Source organism: Littorina saxatilis, linkage group LG1, assembly GCF_037325665.1.
Source record: "Littorina saxatilis isolate snail1 linkage group LG1, US_GU_Lsax_2.0, whole genome shotgun sequence".
Classification (NCBI taxonomy): Eukaryota; Metazoa; Mollusca; class Gastropoda; order Littorinimorpha; family Littorinidae; genus Littorina; species Littorina saxatilis.
Window position 1 is genome coordinate 106,105,318 of NC_090245.1, and position 19,993 is coordinate 106,125,310.

At 42.8% G+C, this 19,993-nt stretch overlaps 1 protein-coding gene across 1 annotated transcript in view; it reads left to right on the forward strand.

Annotated features, from left to right (window-relative positions):
- Positions 1-3,065, forward strand: part of LOC138949082 (recQ-like DNA helicase BLM) — an 87,244-nt gene extending 84,179 nt beyond the window's left edge. Inside the window, exon 25 of the mRNA XM_070320822.1 lies at positions 387-3,065. Within this exon, the coding sequence (XP_070176923.1) occupies positions 387-699 (313 nt within the window). The 3' untranslated portion in view covers positions 700-3,065. The remainder of the gene's footprint in view (positions 1-386) is intronic.
- Positions 3,066-19,993: the final 16,928 nt, after the last annotated feature.

A 19,993-nucleotide genomic window follows, 5' to 3' on the forward strand; every position in this document is an offset into this window, starting at 1 on the left:
GCTGCTGTAGTTCTTGGAGCAATGCTCACAAGTGTGCTGAACATTCATATCACATACCTGTACCTACTGGGGTTTACATTACTCTTATCAGCTAAAATCTGTTTGCATCGAACGCAAGAGTACGGCTTGATTTTCAGATGCAGATAGTTTGTGTGTGCGTGCAAATGAGCTGCCTCTCTAAATCGCTTGTGACAGATCTGACATCTGTTAAAGCTGTGGAGTGCATTAAAACGGCTTTGCAATTAACACCAAACTCTCTTCCCTCAGTGAATGACTTGTTCAGGAAATGTTGAAAGCTCACCTCCCAGCCCTCACCCACTCACCCCTTCCCTTTTTATGTGCATAACTTATGGTCTTTCTTTTCTTTTTCTTTTCCCCCCCCCCAGCACTTCAAAAAGAGGAGGCACAGGCGGCAAGAGAGGAGGAGGAGGTAACAGCGCTTCCACGTCCAGAGGAGGAGGAAGAGGAGGATATACAAGAGGAGGAGGAGGCAACAACGCTTCCACTTCCAGAGGAGGAGGATATACTAGAGGAGGTGGAGGATTCTCCAGAGGAGGCGGAGCAAGTGGAGGAGGAGGGCAGTCTAGTTTCGGTGGAGGAAGGAAACCCAACGTGCCGGTAACAAAGGGTAACCTGGGTCTGATGCCGGATCCACGCTCTCGCCCGTATCTAGCCTCCATCGGATCCTACATGGGATGATTTTGGCTTCTTTTCAACAAATGTGCATTGTTTAGATTACGTTGTAATAACTTTTGTTATTATAAAGTTGAAAATTGTTCAGATGTTGATGAAATGGTGGACAGTTTATGGTCATGCATATTTGTCAAGTTTCTTTGTTCTTTGTTTCTTTCTCTTTTTCCTTTTTACATTTAGTCAAGTTTTGACTAAATGTTTTAACATAGAGGGGAAATCAAGACGAGGGTCGTGGTGTATGTGTGTCTGTGTGTGTGTGTGTGTGTGTGTAGAGCGATTCAGACTAAACTACTGAACCGATCTTTATGAAATTTTACATGAGAGTTTCTGGGTACCCAGACGTTTTTGTTTTGTTTTTTGATAAATGTCTTTAATGACGTCATATCCGGCTTTTTGTAAAAGTTGAGGCGGCACTGTCACACTCTCATTTTTCAATAAAATTGATTGAAATTTTGGCCAAGCAATCTTCGACAAAGCCTGGACTTCGGTATTGCATTTCAGCATGGAGGCTTACAAATTAATTAATGACTTTGGTCATTAAAAATCTGAAAATTGTAATTAAAATTATTTTTTTATAAAACGATCTAAAATTACGTTCATCTTATTCTTCATCATTTTCTGATTCCAAAAACATATAAATATGTTATATTCGGATTAAAAACAAGCTCTGAAAATTAAAAATATAAAAATTATGATTAAAATTAAATTTTTGAAATCGATTTAAAAACAATTTCACCTTATTCCTTGTCGATTCCTGATACCAAAAACATATAGATATGATATGTTTGGATTAAAAACACGCTCAGAAAGTTAAAACGAAGAGAGGTACAGGAAAGCGTGCTATGCAGCTCAGCGCAACTACTACCGCGCTAAACAGGCTCGTCAATTTTACTGCCTTTTGCACGAGCGGCGGACTACGGTCATTGTGACAAAATGCAGTGCGTTCAGTTTCATTCTGTGAGTTCCACAGCTTGACTAAATGTATTTTCGCCTTACGCGACTTGTTTCTTTTCTTTTGTGCTTGTCTAGTCTTTTGAAAACTGACGTTGTTCTTGTGTGATGCTGAGGCCCCCCTATCTCTCTTTCTTGGGCAGAAAGAGTAGGCTCTGCCTAAAACCCATTTTCCTCATGAAATAAAGTTTTGTTCTGTGTGTGTGTCTCTCTCTCTCTCTCTCTCTCTCTCTCTCTCTCTCTCTCTCTCTCTCTCTCTCTCTCTCTCTCTCTCTCTCTCTCTCTCTCTCTCTCTCTCTCTCCCAGATAAAACTTGCATTACATGTACTTTTATTGGTCAGAAAGCTAAGATTTAATGTAAATAAAGATGATACATATTAAAAGAGAAACACAGTTTATCCTTGTGCAACATGTGTTTTCATTTCAGATTGATTATCTATGTTTATTTGCTGCTGTTAACAGGTTCTAATCGATATTTAGGAAATTTGCAACACATGTTACAGTGCAGATACTAGGTTTTATTCCGCGTGTAAACAGCTCGCCTCACTATCTCAGATTTGGCCAGACTTTTAAATGGGATAAGGTCAACCTTCCACTTGGTCACATTCCAAAAAATGAACCTCCTGGATGTTTTCTTTACACAGCGTTTTTTAGTTTTTTTTAAAGAATTTATGTTGTAAAAGGCACTGGAGCCTTTTTGAAAAAATAACTCGTCAAAAATTTCTAACTCGCCACACCGAGCAGTCAGGGTGTTGATTTTTGGTATGTGACCAAGTGGAGGGATTGTCTTATTCCATGTAAAAGCCTGACCATATCTGAGACAGTGATGTAAACGAGCCAGAGTTGGCCTTTAAGATTTAAAAAAAACCACAAAAAAAACACACAAAAAACACACAAAAAACACAAAAAACACAAAACGACAGAGTTTAAAGGAAACTTCTACTTATAACTGTCATACGCCTTAAATTTTAACAGTTTTTAAGCCGGAGTAGGCTGAGTACAAAACAGAATAAGATCAATGTTGAATCAGTCATTTTTTTCACTCTTCAAAGAAATATAGACAATGCTGATACCACCTAAACATGCATTCACTTGTGTATCTCATCTAAAAGTCCGGGAACATGCCCCTAATGGCTTTGCCGTCAGGGCGTAAAACATGAATTTCTCTCGCTGAATCGGTCTGGCATGACCTCTGGGTTCTAGAAACAAGAAACAACAATTAACAATAATAGCTGTTGTATGAGTAATGAAAGATGAAGACCGACACCTGCTTTAGAAGCCTTTAAAATTGAGATCACCTTTCACCAGTTGCGTCTCTGCGTTGAGGCAATTCGAAGCCCCCCCCCCCCCCCCCCCCTCTTCTTGCCTCCCAACCATCCCCCTTTGTTTGTTGAAAATCAATCACGCGTTTTTGCTATTTCTCTAAATCGTGCTGCATTAGGGAGTCTGAACAACTGATATCCCCCCCCCCCCCCCCCCCTCATTCTCCGGTTGCGTCTGTCTGCCTGTGTTTGAGTGATTGGAAGTTCCCCACCCTCCCCACATTTCTCTCTTTTTTTCTCTCTCTCTCTCACTCTCTCTCTCTCTCTCTCTCTCACTCTCTCTTTCTCTCTCTCTCTCTCTCTCTCTCTCTCTCTCTCTCTCTCTCTCTCTCTCTCTCTTTCTCTCTCTCTCTCCGAGTCTCAGTCTCTCTCTCTCGGTCCAGCTTTGGCTCTCTTTGTGTACAAACAATTGGGAATTGACCCGCGTTTCTCCGTTTCTCCCCTTTCCCGTGTTTGTAAACAAATCATTTCTGAGTTCCGTTTTTAAACAAGGCCTCTCTCTTTCTTTGGCAGATTGGAAGATTAGGCGCTGCCTAAACTGTGACCCTTTTACCCTTATAAAATTAAGTTCACTTCCCCCTCTCCCTTTCTCTCTCTTAGTTTCTCACACACACACACACACACACACACACACACTGCACATAATTATAAGAAAGACAATACCCAAAAAAAACCACTTGGAGCAGTTAATCATAAAGACATATACTAACTAGCTCCTAGGGGGGGGGGGGGGGGTTACAAGTTATAAATAAACCACCCACACATCTAAAACAATCTTGATGCTTCACACCTACACATGACAAGCTATGGGCTTGACTAAAACTATTGGAGGGGGAAAACCTTCAAGTTAAGTCCGCCCTCAACTAACACTCGGCCGCACTTGCTGAATGAGCATCGTTACCGCTCCTGCCGCAAACGGCAAATAGTGGAACGTGAACTTGAAAGGTTTCAGATTTAATTTTAACCCATCATAAAGTGCGAAGTGTACGTAGCAGGAGAGGAGAGATTAGGCAATGGACTAGCCCCCCCCCCCCCCTTCCGCTAGTAGTGACGTCACTTCAAACGTGGAGTTGGAGTGAGGGGCAAACGAAGTACAGGCGCTGGGTTTTTCTGTCGATTTCTTTAAAAGTTTGTAGATAAACCTCCCTCCTCTCTCTCTCTCTCTCTCTCTCTCTCTCTCTCTCTCTCTCTCTCTCTCTCTCTCTCTCTCTCTCTCTCTCTCTCTCTCTCTCTCCCCCCCCCCCCCCGAATTTACGCACACACATACACCCAAGGACAGACTGTAAGAAAAGGCACTTGTAACTCACCTACACTGTCATGGTTAGCATCAGCCGGCGGTACAGCCGCTTGCATATAAGGTTAGAAACTGTGTACTGCATGAATACAATAATACATAATTATTATGTAGGTACATGTTCATTAAGGCTGACTTTTGAAGACTCCGAACGTCAAATGTTCACCCTGAAGGGTGCCAAAGGAATTTACCTGCGACCTCTTTCTTTTCAGATATATCATACCGTTTCTGTGGCCACTCTCGACTCTTCTACAATTTACCGTGATACGACTCAAATGTGAATTGTTTTGAAAGAGTAGGCCGATAACAAAAACAGGAGTATTCTTCTTCTTCATTCATGGGCGAAACTCCCACGTTCACTCATGTTTTTGCACGAGTGGATTTTTACGTGTGTGGCTGTTTTTACCCCGACATTGAGGCAAAGAGGGTAGAAGCTGAGAGCTTCTACCCTCTTTGATTGACTGAAGCAGCAAACGCCGATTTCGGGGGAAGCATGCTGGGTATTTTCGTGTTTGATTAACCCACCGAACTCTGACATGGATTACAGGATCTTTTCCGTGCGCACTTGGTCTTGTGCTTGCGTGTACACACGAAGGAGAACTTGCAAGGCACTAGCAGGTCGGCGCATAAGTTGACGGCCTGGGAGATCAGAACAATCTCCACCCGGAGTATACGATCGATGCATAGTTGGTTTCGCATGAATCCCTGGGTTCTCGTAACTGACAAGATGCAGCAATAAACAAACAAACCTTGCCCACCGTGTCTGTGTGGGTACAGGTATGGCACTATCCAGAAAGACGAATCATTTATTCTGTCTAGCAGTTCCATAACTGAACAGCTTGGTTATGATTTTGAGGGAATTGAATCGTTTAAAATAAGCACTGCTTGAGTGAGAAATCCTAAATGCCATATATTGTTTATGTCACGATACAAATTGAATAAAGTCTTGTTTAAACCAATTGAATAGCACAAACTCACGACAAATTACAAACTGACTTTCCGCGCCTGTTGTCAAGTGTCACAAACCAAGAACACGGTTGCCACACGACCGTGATTGCTCCCCCAAGAATGCGAGGAAGAATATGTAAAATCTGTTAATGTTCTACCCCCCGTCGATGCGGGCAACACTACTAAACATGTAACCGCAGAATGATTTATGCAGCTTTTTAGACAATTTGACAAGTTTTATCCTCGGGTTGGCTTGAATGTGATGCGAAACATATGGCTTCTGTCTTGCCTTTTGTTTACGTCGTGCTTCGGAGATCTCGAGAAGAAACGGTGATCAGAATTTACGAAGAACTGCACTCGGTTGTATTAGCTGCTCGAAACAGCTACCTACTTTTTATTTTTTTATTTTTATTATCATTATTATTATTGTTTGTTTTAATTTTCTTGCGTCGTTTGCTTGTTTGTTTCTCAGATGCTAATGTTTTATGTCTCACAAACTCACAGTGTCTGGATGTTAAAGACAAACGCCGCACACAATTCCGATTATTATTTTCTTTCTTTTTTCCCTTCTATGATTGAGCCCAACTTTGATATGCTGCACAATGTACACAAGAGCATACACGTAATATAAGCATTTGCTTGAGTGCGTGTCCTAGTTGTATGTTTTGAACTGTTGCATGCGAAGAAATTCTAAATAAAATGTTGTTTGAACCAAGACCATACACATCTTCAGTGACAGCGCTAAGTGCATGACGTGTAGCCAAGTTTGCTTGAAGTTGAAGACCGACGCTTTACGCCATTCACAGCAGCGTCATATTTGGACCAAAGTATAGACCAACGCGCTCGCCAAGGTCCCCTGCTTTGACAGCAGGATCCCCCCGATGTGATAAACTACACGTTGTAGCCTACTTTTAATCCGTCAACACAAAAAGCGCTCTGGGCTTGTCACCACGAGGTTTACGCGCTATATAAGTAATCGTTATTATTATTATTATTATTATTATTATTATTATTATTATTATTAAAAAGACAAAACGTGGGATAAATATTAACCTTCTGGTGGAGGCATGGTTTGATTGTGGTTCTATACTGTTCAAAAAAAGAAACGCATAGTTGCTACTTGCCAAATTTGTTTTATTTTTCGAAAAAATTAACAGAAAATCCAATATTTAGATTATTTGTTTGAAATTTGGTATGGACACAGTTGAATGCACACACAGTTCATTTGCATCTTCAAATCAATCAGTCAATCAATACGATTGGGTGCCGAGGCTGTCAAGTCAGTAGGGGGTGTGACTGCCTTGAGCAGCAACAACTGCCCGGCACCTTCTGGGCATGGACTGGATCAGATGCCGGATATCTTGCTGTGGGATGGTGTCCCACTCCTCCTGAAGTGCCTGCAATAGATCGCGGTGATTTGCCGGCGCTTCTTCTCGCCTGCGCACACGTCTGTCCAATTCATCCCAGAGGTGTTCTATCGGGTTCATGTCTGGCGACATGGATGGCCAGGGAAGCACCTGGACATGGTGGTCGGTGAGGAACTGGGTGGTGAGTCGTGCATGCTGTGTGCGGGCGAGCGTTGTCCTGCTGGAATATGGCATCCTGGTCAGCCAGAAGAGGAAGGGCGTGTGGGCGCAGAATTTCCTCCACGTATCGCTGGGCAGTTATGCGCCCTTGGACGTGCACCAGGGTGCTCCTTCCAGCGGTATTGATCGCCCCCCACACCATGACGCCTCCACCACCATGAACGGGTGCCTCATCCACACAGTTGGGCGCGTAACGTTCGTTTACTCTCCGGTAGACCCTCCTCCGACCATCATGTCGCTGGAGCAGGAAGTAGGACTCGTCGCTGAACCACACGTGTCTCCAGTGATTCCGGACGGTCCAGCGAAGGTGCTGGTTGCCCCACTGCACTCGGTTCTGGCGATGGCGGCGGGTGAGAACAGCTCCTCTGTGAGGTCTGCGAGCTCTCAAACCAGCTTCATGCAGGCGGTTCCGCACGGTCTGGTCCGATAATCGGTGTGGCCCGGGGAGAGCCTGGACAGAAGATGAGGCCGACAGGAAACGATTCCGGAGGTGGCGGAGCCGTATGAAGCGGTCGTGAGCAGCAGTTGTCGCCCTTGGTCTTCCCGCTCGTGGCAAGTCAGCAACGGAGCCAGTGGCTTGAAACCTGACCCACAGTCTACTGATGGTGCTCTGGGACACGTGGAAGTGCCTGGCGATTGCACTTTGACTTTGGCCTGCTTGTAAACGACCCAATGCAATTTGGCGGTCTTCTCTGCTCAATCGGGCCATCTTTCGTCGCTGAATTGTCGTCTGATTTCTTTGTGGCGAACAATCCGCTTTTATGGGTTTTGGAAGACATGGTGAGAGCTCAATATTCCCCGAGTTTCACGAGATTACACTGAAGCATGACGAGTGGTCATGCCAAATGAGCAATTTTGACATTGTAGCCACTGATAACGCATGCGTCACGTGCAGAGCTCACTTGTGGCAATGGACGAAAGGTCGACGACCAGATAAACATTTTCTGCAGTTTGGTGGATATCCTTGTAGCCATATAACTAAATTAACCAAATATTACAAGCTATGCGTTTCTTTTTTTGAACAGTATATTTGTGGAATAGACCGCGTGAAAGTCTGGAAGACTGCCACATGTCCTCGGTTTGGAGGGAGGGGAGTCTTTTTAATGCTTACCTGCAGAACGGCAGCTCACCCCGATTAACACCCCCATGTGTTTTTGTTGTTGTTGTTGTTGTTTTTGGTTTCTTTGTGTATTTGCTTGTTCGTTTGTTTAGTTTATTTATCAGTGTCGACGTTATATATGTCGTTGTGTACCGTCCATCGTCAGTCCCGTCTTCATGCAGTTTTTTTCACCACTGACACACACACACACACACACACACACACTGACACACAAACTTACACACACACAACACACATACAACTACAGGCACACACACACAAACTTACACACACACACTAACACACACACACATACAAACAAACACAAACACACACTGACATACCAACACACACACACACACACAACAAACAACACACACACACACACACACAAACAGAGATGCTCTGAGAACTTTTCATAGGAACGCTTGTTAATGAGAGTCCGCACGTTTTTCTGCTGGGAATGTGAAAAAAAGAGATAACGGATGGGCTTCTTCTTGGTCAGCACGGTGGGACAATGCTCATTTGGGAGACAGCGTGTTTGATTAGGTTGGAGTGTCGTTGTCACGCAAGATTCCCCTGCCCTGTTCACACTGACCAGGTGCAAGGGCAAACCTTGCTGTTGGTTCTTGACTGTCTGTGTATATGCGAGGGGGAGGGGGTGGTGTCATGTTTGTGTGTGTGTCAGTGTCTGTGTGTGTGAGAGTGAGAGAGGTTATCTGTGTGCCGTAAGCGACCACACACACACAAAAGAAAAGACGGACTCAGAAGGTTGCTTGACCCGAACTTTTCCCACAGATCGACGTACTCTTAATTACGATTTAAAAAATGCATCGTGTGTGCGCGTGCGTGTGTGTGTGTGTGTGAGAGAGAGAGAGGTTTTGCATCTGTGTGAAAGCGAAAAAAAAAGAAGAGAGACGGACTCATTTTGAAGGTTGCTTTACCTAGTGAACGTTTGCCACAGATCGACGTAAGCTACTCAGTCTTTGTTATGATTTTGACAAATGCATCGTGTGTGTGTGTGTGGGGGGGGGGGGGGGGGGGGGGAGAGAATAGAAGGTCGGGTCACTTTGTGCCTTTCAGAGAAAGAGACTCATTAGATATATCAGTGGTTGCTTGCCCGATCTTTTCCCACAGATTCATTCTTTGTCGTTATGGATTCAACAACTGCCAGCCAGTTTGCATGTACTGCGACTGCCTTCGTCAGCGCTTGGGTACATTTTCTAAAAATAAAAAAGACTTAAAAATGCAAAATACTGCTAGTTGGTTAGCTAGTTAGTTAGCCTCTGTCTGTCTGTCTCTCTCTCTCTCCGAGCCTCTCTCTCTCTCTCTCTCTCTCTCTCTCTCTCTCTCTTCAATTCTCTCGCTCTCGCTCTGTCATTCTTTGAGGCTATTTGTAAAACATACTGCTGCATGGTTAGATTCTCTCTCTCTCTCTCTCTCTCTCTCTCTCTCTCTCTCTCTCTCTCTCTCTCTCTCTTACACACACTGACACACTGACACTCACAAACACACTGACACACACTGTGACACTCTCAGTCTCGCTGTTACAGGTATAGTATGAATCATGTCAGGTTAGCACGTGTATGCCTACATGTTAAACGAATCAGTTCTGACGTCAGCAAGAACGTCACAGTCGCATACGATCCGGTGTAACACGAGAAAATTACTCCCACGAGATTTTTACTCCGGAGTAAACATTTCGTACGAAAAAGTTACTCCCTTTACGAAAAAGGCACTCCCCCATTTCACGAGAAAATTACTCCCCAAGACAGGTGAGTTCCGAGTAAACATTTCGTACAAAAATGTTACTCCCCTGACGAATAAATAACGAATAAATTACTTCACCCAAACACAAGCAATTTAACTTCCCATGCCAGGTGTACGAAATATTTACTCCCTTGTCCCCTGTTAGTCTTGGTGGTGGAAGGGGTGGAAGGAGGGTAGCGCGACATTCGTGTGCGCGAGATCACTTATTGGCATTAGGCTATCCCTTCGCCCGCATCCCATTTTTGCATACGATATTTTTACTGGAAGTAAACAAAATGGGGAGTAAAAATTTCGTGGAGGGAGTAATTTTTTCGTGCCGTATGGAGTTCTTTTCTCGTACGAAAAGTGTACTCGGAGTAAGAATTTCGTACGAAATATTTACTCCGGAGTAAATTTTTCGTGGAGTAAAAATTTCGTGTTACACCGGCCCTGCGAAGATTAATATCATAGTGTCCGTTTCAAATGTTACGTAACTGGATCACTCTGTGCCCACGGCGTTACACCTGTTAAACTCTATCATGTAACCTGCCCTCAGTCAATCCGGAGCCGTATTGAATAAATTTGCGTCGGTCAGCACAAACCGTGGTGATGTCTGTTCGCTTGCTGACTCGTTATGGCCCTGTCACACCTTGATCATTTAGCCAGTGTATACCGACCGACGTATCAGAATTTCCCTAAAACGCTGGCATACGGTGAACTATCGATGTGTTTTTTTTCAATTTTGGGCGTATACATAACGTATTTATAACGAGTTGGGCGTATACATACCGTGATAGTAACTTATATAGGAGATTTCGATAACTTTTAGATAACTTATACTGACCAACGACTGCTTAGCGTGTTGCCGGCGTTCACAACTTATGTCCAACGATAGTCTTACGTATGCATAAAGTATGCAGCGTATCGCCGACGATCTACTACCCTCCTTGCTCGGGAAAGCCTGTAGTTAAAGATGCGTTGTTCATTCGTCAGACCCCGATGGCTGTATGGCTTCATCATGGTTGGTCGTAATCCAACAGCAATGCGCAACACTAGAGTCCAACAGCAGTGCGCAACAATAGTCCAATGTGTGCAAATACGTGTTGCCGATCATGTTAACGTTAATACAAATAACACAGGTTTAAAAGCGGCTATTTACAGTCCGCGATGGCAGTGGACAGAAAACATTGTCAGAACGATCAACGGGACTAATGCACTAATTGCCCGCAACTGCCAATTACGTGACAGACATGAAACAACAGTCCTAGTTAGTACAAGGAAATCCTGTTACGCAACTTTGATGTCTCTCTCCTCCACCCTCCCGCCCCCCTCCGCGTTCCATCTCCATCTCTCTCTCTCTCTCTCTCTCTCTCTCTCTCTCTCTCTCTCTCTCTCTCTCTCTCTCTCTCTCTCTTTCTCTTTGGACAGGTAAACTTTCATGTTGTGATGGTGTTGACACTGTATTTTGCCCAATTGAGTCTAACTACCTGATGGCTAATCTACTGTGATACCTGTGATAACTGATGATGATTACTGTGATTGGTTTTATGTGTTTGGTTGGTCTCTTCTTTTGGTAGTGCAATAGCGTTAATTATGGATTGTTGTTATCATCATTTACATAAAAACTTATCTGTTAATCCAAACAATGATATAATTATTGTGATGTTCTTAACTACACTTTAACATGGAATGTATGTATGTATGTATGTACTATGTATGTATGTATGTATGTATGTATGTAGGTATGTATGTAGGTATGTATGCATGTGTGTTGGTGTGTCGGTGTGTCAAGTGTGCAAGTAAAAAGGGTATTGTAGTTGTACATATATTACTTTAGATATTTTTTTGTTATCATGGGTTTTATGAATTTTCTTCTCTTATTCTTTTATAATTATTAATTAATGACCTATATGTGCTGATGACCAATTTAACTAGTTTCCTTTGTTGGATCAATAAAATGTTATGAGATGAGATGAGATCCTCGTAAAATAAAGTTCCATCATCATCATCATCATATCTCTCTCTTTCTCTCTCTCTCTCTCTGTCTCTCTCTCTGTCTCTCTCTCTCTGTCTCTCTCTCCTGTCTCTCTCTCCAGTCTCTCTCTCTCCAGTCTCTCTCTCTCTCATACTCACACACACACACACACACACTCACACACACACACACACACACTCCCCAGCCCCAGCCCCTCTCTCGTGGACGCCGGGTCATCAATCATCTCACGACACAGAAGACAAAAAGAGAATCGCCGATAGGCTGAGGTACACGTGTGTGTGCTCGTTGACATTTGCGTCCTGTCATCAATGTCAACATCATCCGTCATCTCTCATCACCGTTACTGCCATCCCCGTCAGCGGCAGTGCGAGTCGGCGACAGGACGGAATGCCCCAATGAGTGCACTGCAACATTGCGGCGAGCAAACATTATTAGGCTAGAAGCTCTGTGAGAGCATCTGTCAGCAACGCAGACGACTCTGAACTGAACCAAGCGATCAACGAATCGACCAAGAAACCAATCAATTAGTTGCTCGATCTATCAATTAGACACTGAACCGAGCGATCATTCGGTCAGGTAATCGATCGATCTCTCAGTCGATCAATCAATTAATCAATAAAAAACAAACTGAATTGAATCGAGGATAATTCAAGGATATATGAAACATTGTGTGCATGAGTTCAAAATGAAATCAAACGCGGCATCTCAACAGTGTGCAACAGTTAGTTTGTGTAGGATCCAGATAATAATTATTGTCATGTACGTTGCTTCCTTCTTCCTGTCTGTCTTTGTTCCCCCCATTTGTCTATCGTGATGTTGTGATATGATGTTGCCTCACAGAAAATGACAACAACCATTGACAAGGTTGTCACGATCGCGGTGCACGTGCTTTGCATACACAATATAAGCATTCACTATGCTCACTTCCGCCAAATAAGACCCGGCGCACTGGTAAATAACACACACACACGCGAACGCTTACTATATTTTGTACGTGTTTGGTTTGTGCGTGTGTGCATGTGTATTTGTGTTTGATTGATATACCTTGAAAAGATGACGCCGGCAATTCTTCAGTTCTTCAAAATAAACGATACTGCTCGGAAGGAGATAAATCACAATTTTGCTTGATCTTGTTTCTTTGGAGCAATTTTGTCGTTTCTCTCTCTCTCTCTCTCTCTCTCTCTCTCTCTCTCTCTCTCTCTCTCTCTCTCTCTCTCTCTCTCTCTCTCTCTCTCTCTCTCACTCTCTCTCTCTTCGTCTCAATATCTCGCCGTACTCCCTCTCTCTCTCTTTATCATCACGTGCTGAAGTTTTCTGACCTCCTTTTGTTGGAAAACTTTTTAACTTTTTAATTCAGTATTCAATTTTATCATTGTGTGTCTGTGCGTCCCAAGGACAGATTGTAAGAAAAGGCGTAGCCTTAAATCTTAATCCTTGTAAAATAAAGTTCAGTTCAATTCAATTCAATTCTCAGTCTCTCTCACTCTTTCTCTCTCTCTCTCTCTCTCGCCCCTCTCTCTCTCTCTCTCTCTCACTCTCTATCTTGGTCTCAGTATCTCGCCGTACTCTCTCTCTCTCTCTCTCTCTCTCTCTCTCTCTCTCTCTCTCTCTCTCTCTCTCTCTCTCTCTTTCTCTCAGCTCCCCCCTCACCCTCCCTAACTGACGACACTGATCTCGAACGGAATGGACTGACAAACTAAATATTTATGAAAGCAACATGGTCAGTAACTTCGGATACTGCAGGAGAACATCATGTCTTCAACTACATCATTCGCCGTTCGAGTTGGTCAGTTACACACACTGGAAAACACACATGCAGGCACGCACACACACACACACACACAAACACACACACAGGCACGCTCGCACACACAAACACACACAAACAAGCATACACACAAACACACACAAAGAAACACACACTGACACAGACACGAACATAATTATACGCCCCTACTCCCTATGTCATACTTAAGCTTGTTCTGTCCAAAAAAACAACGGTAACATTAAACTTTTATATCGGTCATATTTGCAATTCTCAAAAAACACTGCACTAAAACGAAAATCTGTGACATGAACAAACAGTCCCCAAAACGTCAGACCCAAAACAGCATGCAGCTAGCCTATAGTTGTCATAGCAATGCATGCAAAACAAAATGCTTGTCTCAGTCAAATTAGCATTGACCCCTTTTCTTTTCTTGTTACATTTAGTCAAGTTATGACTAAATGTTTTAACATAGAGGGGGGAATCGAGACGAGGGTCGTGGTGTATGTGTGTGTGTGCGTGCGTGCGTGTAGAGCGATTCAGACCAAACTACTGGACCGATCTTTATGAAATTTGACATGAGAGTTCCTGGGTATGATATCCCCATACGTTTTTTTCATTTTTTTGATAAATGTCTTTGATGACGTCATATCCGGCTTTTCGTGAAAGTTGAGGCGGCACTGTCACGCCCTCATTTTTTTTACCAAATTGGTTGAAATTTTGGTCAAGTAATGTTCGACGAAGCCCGGACTTCGGTATTGCATTTCAGCTTGGTGGCTTAAAATTTAATTAATGACTTTGGTCATTAAAAATCTGAAAATTGTAAAACAAAGATTTTTTTATAAAACTATCCAAATTTACGTTCATCTTATTCTCCATCATTTGCTGATTCCAAAAAGATATAAATATGTTATATTTGGATTAAAAACAAGCTCTGAAAATTAAATATATAAAAATTATTATCAAAATTAAATTTTCGAAATCAATTTAAAAACACTTTCATCTTATTCCTTGTCGGTTCCTGATTCCAAAAACATATAGATATGATATGTTTGGATTGAAAACACGCTCAGAAAGTTAAAACGAAGAGAGGTACAGAAAAGCGTGCTATCCTTCTCAGCGCAACTACTACCCCGCTCTTCTTGTCAATTTCACTGCCTTTGCCATGAGCGGTGGACTGACGATGCTACGAGTATACGGTCTTGCTGCGTTGCATTGCGTTCAGTTTCATTCTGTGAGTTCGACAGCTACTTTAAATGTTGTATTTTCGCCTTACGCGACTTGTTTTCTTCGTGCAGCCCCTTGGATCAACATGTCGCTGTCACCGTTACAATTTACTGTCGTGCACGGAGTCAGTAGGGCCTAAATCTCCGTCTTAGTCCGCTTCGCATCATCCGCCACTCATTTGATCTTGTTTGCGATCATCATACCGCTTCGTCACACTTGACTGCTTCCCTGACGGCCGCCACTGTTTTAATGGTCCGTTTACAGTGTGATTCAGTGACTTCTGGCCTCTCCAAAGGGATCAGAGAATCACGTTACATCTGTAACACGTTCAGCTTTCTCAGGCATTCAGCTTTCTCATTCGGCCTAGTTGATCTTGTATAAAATAGTATACTGATGATCGAGCTTACTTACTTGACATTCATGGGGTCAAATTCGTTCAACCAACTTTTTTAATTTAAACTTAGAAATTTGCTTCATACTAACATTCCTTTCCTTCTGATTCAAGGGACGTAACAACTCGGTGCACGTTTTCGAAGAAATCGAATTTTGGGGTGAAATCTCCTTCACTTGCAAGAAACTGAAATGCTTTTCTTCCTTAAATAAGTGTTCTTCTTTAAGACCAGGAGACAACATTTCAGTCTCGAATATATATCGATTGAGAAACTGAGCTGAATGCCGGATGGAGAAAGCTGAACGCGTTACACCGGGTTACAAGTCTCTGCTACTGTTTCTTGTTTCTTTGACTCGACGTGTTTCTGTCAAGTGCCCCTTTCCTGTACACGGTCAGAGACTATAGAGTATACAGAGTCTGTATACTCTATAGTCTCTGACACGGTTACGTGACAACTTGTTTAAGTCGGGCAAACTTGAAAGGAAATGCAGTTTTCCTGGAGACTGACTCTGCAAATGATTGCCAGTCCCCTTCCTCCCACACCTTGTCACAGTTCCCCCTTTCTCCTTTTTTTTTTACGCTGACCAGCGCCGCCAATGCCTTGACCTGTCAGTGCGACATGTAGACTGACAGTCTTACAAGCGGGCCACGCACAGACCACAACAAACAGGAACGAGCCACAGTCAAGCTTAAAGATAGTAGGCTCCAAGCCAGCTAGGCCTACCGTGCACCCCCCTCAGGATCCAGCTTCAGTAGGCTAGAGATATTCATTGGGGTCTACTGAACACGTTTTGACAAGTTCGCCACGAAAAAACTCATTCCCACTACTAATTATGCTCCTTCGTTTAAGGGTACCCCCTCGAACGCTAAATTTATCTGTGAAATCACAACAATGCACAGCTGCAATGAATGAACAGAGAACCCTTTTTTTGAAATCAAAACAGTTAAGTTGATCATTAATCTTGTAAAAAATACCAATTACAGTGTTCAGTGTTTGATAGGTTGGCTGTAGTGATGCTTGATAGGCGCGAACCGTCATTTTCACAGTACGCAAAGCTTGTCAACTTTGATGAGTAAAAGGTTTCAACAAATTTGGGTTCTCTGTTTCCTTTTTTAGAAACTACAATGCCTTTTGACAATTTCAAGCCACATTTGGAATTCCTGAGAGGATTTGTTGCGACACCAGATGAGATATTTCTCCCCTACCCCCTAAACGTGAAATTTTAGGAAAATGTCAAAAAATATTTTTCTTCAAATATTTATGATAACTTCTCACTGTTTTCAAATCAAATAACAAAAGTAATCACATTGACGACCAAAACAGTTCATTTATCCATCTTTTAACAGAACTACAACATTATTATTGTCTTTTCAAGACTAAAATGTAAAAAATAAAACAAAATGTTCAGATATAGACATCTATTCTAACTGTCTCTTATATATAGTGCTCTTGCTTCATAGTTTCCATATACAAGGTAGATTAACATAAGAAAGACACTCTAAGAACTAATGTTTCTTCAGGTAAGTGCATAATGTTTGCTCATAATGCAAATGTCTCATGAATCAATTTTAGCTTTACAGAAATAACATGAAAAAGTCTTTGCAAAGAACTCTGTAAACTTTTTCTTTCAAACACACACACACACACACACACACACACACACACACACACACACAGACACACACACACACACACACACACACACACACACACACGATCAATCTTAGACTGTTTTAAGAGCAAGAAAGTCAAGTTCACAGGACAAGTTAGTCCGATTCACAGCCAGATTCAGATTCAAGTGAATCGTCCAGTCCATTATGGAACAGTGGTGCCTCCGCCTCTGCTTCATCGTGGACCTCACTGAGCAGGCTATGAATAACTGTCTGTGGGAGAACCAACTCTTCATTTTCTTCAGTCCACAGAGGCTCAAGGATTCCCTTCAAACTGTCCCTTACATATAATGCTCTTGCTTCATAGTTTCCATATTAAAGATAAATTAACATAAGATTTAGAAACACAATCTAAGAAATGTAAAAGACAATCTCTTCATGTAAGTGCAGAATGTTTGCTCATGAATGCAAATGTCTTATGAGTCAATTTCAGCTTTATAGAAATAACATGAAAAAGTCATTGCACAGAATTTCAAAGAAAAGTTGTGCCTCTTCCTCCTTCTCCCCTTCCTTGTGATTCCTCTTTGAGCAGGCTATCAATAATTGTCTGTAAGAGAACCAACTCTTCATCTTCTTCAGTCCAAAGAGGCTTAAGGATTCCATTGTTCAGCAGCCTTCTATGACCATCAGCGGGGTTGGGAATCTCTGGGAGTGGCAGGTGAGCGCGCTTCCATGTGGCTGTCTGGTAGTTGGCCCTTCTTGCATGTTGTTTGAGGCTTTTGTGGCAGGGCAGAAATGTGAGCAATGTGATTTCTCCTAGCCGGCCAGCATAATGCAAGAGAATGAAGAACACGTCGCTCTCTGGGCTCTTTATTTGATGGTCTTTTGATCAACATATGAGGGTATGACAGTGCCGCCTCAACTTTAACAAAAAGCCGGATATTGTTTTGAGTGGAAACCAGTGCTGGCCCCCCTGCTGAGTCAAGCTGCTTCTGCGCAAATGTGGCGAGGTCAATGTTCAGATCCGCTCGAATGACTCCACCTGAGTCATGTTTCTCCACCAGCATCTGGCGTACTGCATCGACACTGTGACACCGTAGATTGAGCATTTGAACTTCTACAGCACATCCAGCAGCTCTTTGTTCATCTCCCATGATTCTCCCATTCTTCTGAACGTTTTCACAAACTTGGGTTTCTGCTGCAGGATTTTGACCGGATACCTTTCTCTTTCCTTTCCATAGAAGGCGCTGACTGTGAGTCACAGCCAGTAAAGGCGAGGAGAGAAAGCAAGACAGAACAGTGAGGTCGTGGGAGTTCTTCTGCAAGGGTAGCGATGTTGAGCAAACGTTTCCTATTTGCTTTGCCCGTGTCAAAGAGCAATGTGATTTCTCCTAGTTGGCCATCATAATGCAAGAGAATGAAGAACACGTCGCTGTCTGGGCTCTTTGTTTGATGGTCTTCTAGCCTTTGTGAATGGCTCGGGTACCAACAAGGCAGTTTCGACAGATCTGCTTGCAAGTCTGTGAGTTCTTGCAAAGACAACAGATTTTGTCTGGAGCACAGATGAGGGGTTCTGGAGACAGCATGAAGAGACCGGGTGACTGGACAGCCTTCTTGTCAAATGACGGGAAACAAGTCGCAATTCATAAGACTTCTGTTGGAGGTTTGGAGCAGGGATGCCATGGCAGACAAACTCAAAGGCAGGAATGTTGTTCTGGTCAGCGAGGGCAAGGCATACACGCTCACGTCATCTGGTGGCATCAAGACAGAAAGGTAACTACTGAATGATCTCACATCCAGCCAAGAAAAAACGGACTCAAGAATCATCGTGTACTGCCAGTGTGGCCTTCAAAAAGGCTACAAGACCATCAAAGTAAAGAGTCCATACAGCGACGTGTTCTTCATTCTCTTGCATTATGCTGGCCAGCTAGGAAAAATCACATTGCTCTTTGACACGGGCAAAACAAATAGGTAACGTTTGCTCATTATTGCTGCCCTTGCAGAAGAACTCCCGCGACCTCACTGTTCCGTCTTGCTTTCTCTCCTCGCCTTTACTGGCTGTGACTCAGTCAGCGCCTTCTATGCCACAAAAGCCCCAAACAACATGCAAGAAGGGCCAACTACCAGACAGCCAGATGGAAGCGCGCTCACCTGCCACTCCCATAGATTCCCAAACCCACTGATAGTCATGGAAGGATGCTGAACAATGGAATCCTTAAGCCTCTTTGGACTGAAGAAAATAAAGAGTTGGTTCTTTCACAGACAATTGTTGATAGCTTGCTCACCGAGGTTCACGAGGAAGGATAGAATGAGAAGGAGGCAACACTGTTCCTTAATGGACTGGAGGATTCACTTGAATATGAATCTGACTGTGCATCGGATGAACTTGTCCGTTCTTGCTCCAAAAACAGTCTTAAGATTGTGTGTGTGCGTGTGCGTGTGCGTGTGCGTGTGCGTGTGCGTGTGCGTGTGCGTGTGCGTGTGCGTGTGTGCGCGCGCGCGCGCGCGCGCGCGCGTGTGTGTATGTGTGTGTGTGTGTGTGAAAGAAAAGTTGACAGAGTTTTTTGCAATGACTTTTTCATGTTAATTCTATAAAGCTAAAATTGATTCATGAGACATTTGCATTTATGACTAAAATTCTGCACTTACATGAAGAAACATTAGTTCTTAGATTGTCTTTCTTATGTTAATCTACCTTGTATATGGAAACTATGAAGCAAGAGCACTATATGTAAGAGACAGTTAGAATTGATGTCTATATCTGAACATTTTGTTTTATTTTTTACATTTTAGTCTTAAAAAGACAATAATAATGTTGTAGTTCTGTTAAAAGATGGATAAATGAACTGTTTTGGTCGTCAATGTGATTACTTTTGTTATTTGATTTGAAAACAGTGAGAAGTTATCATGAATATTTGAAGAAATGTTTTTTTGGAAATTTTCCTAAAATGTCACGTTTAGGGGGTAGGGGAGAAATATCTCATCTAGTGTCGCAACAAATCCTCTCAGGAATTCCAAATGTGGCTTGAAATTATCAAAAGGCATTGTAGTTTCTAAAAAATGAAACAGAGAACCCAAATTGGTTGAAACCTTTTACTCATCAAAGTTGACAAGCTTTGCGTACTGTGAAAATGACGGTTCGCGCCTATCAAGCATCACTACAGCCAACCTATCAAACACTGAACACTGTAATAGGTATTTTTTACAAGATTAATGATCAACTTAACTGTTTTAATTTCAAAAAAGCGGTTCTCTGTTCATTTATTGCAGCTGTGCATTGTTGTGATTTCACAGATAAATTTAGCGTTCGAGGGGGTACCCTTAAACAAAGGGACATAAGTAGTAGTGGGAATGAGTTTTT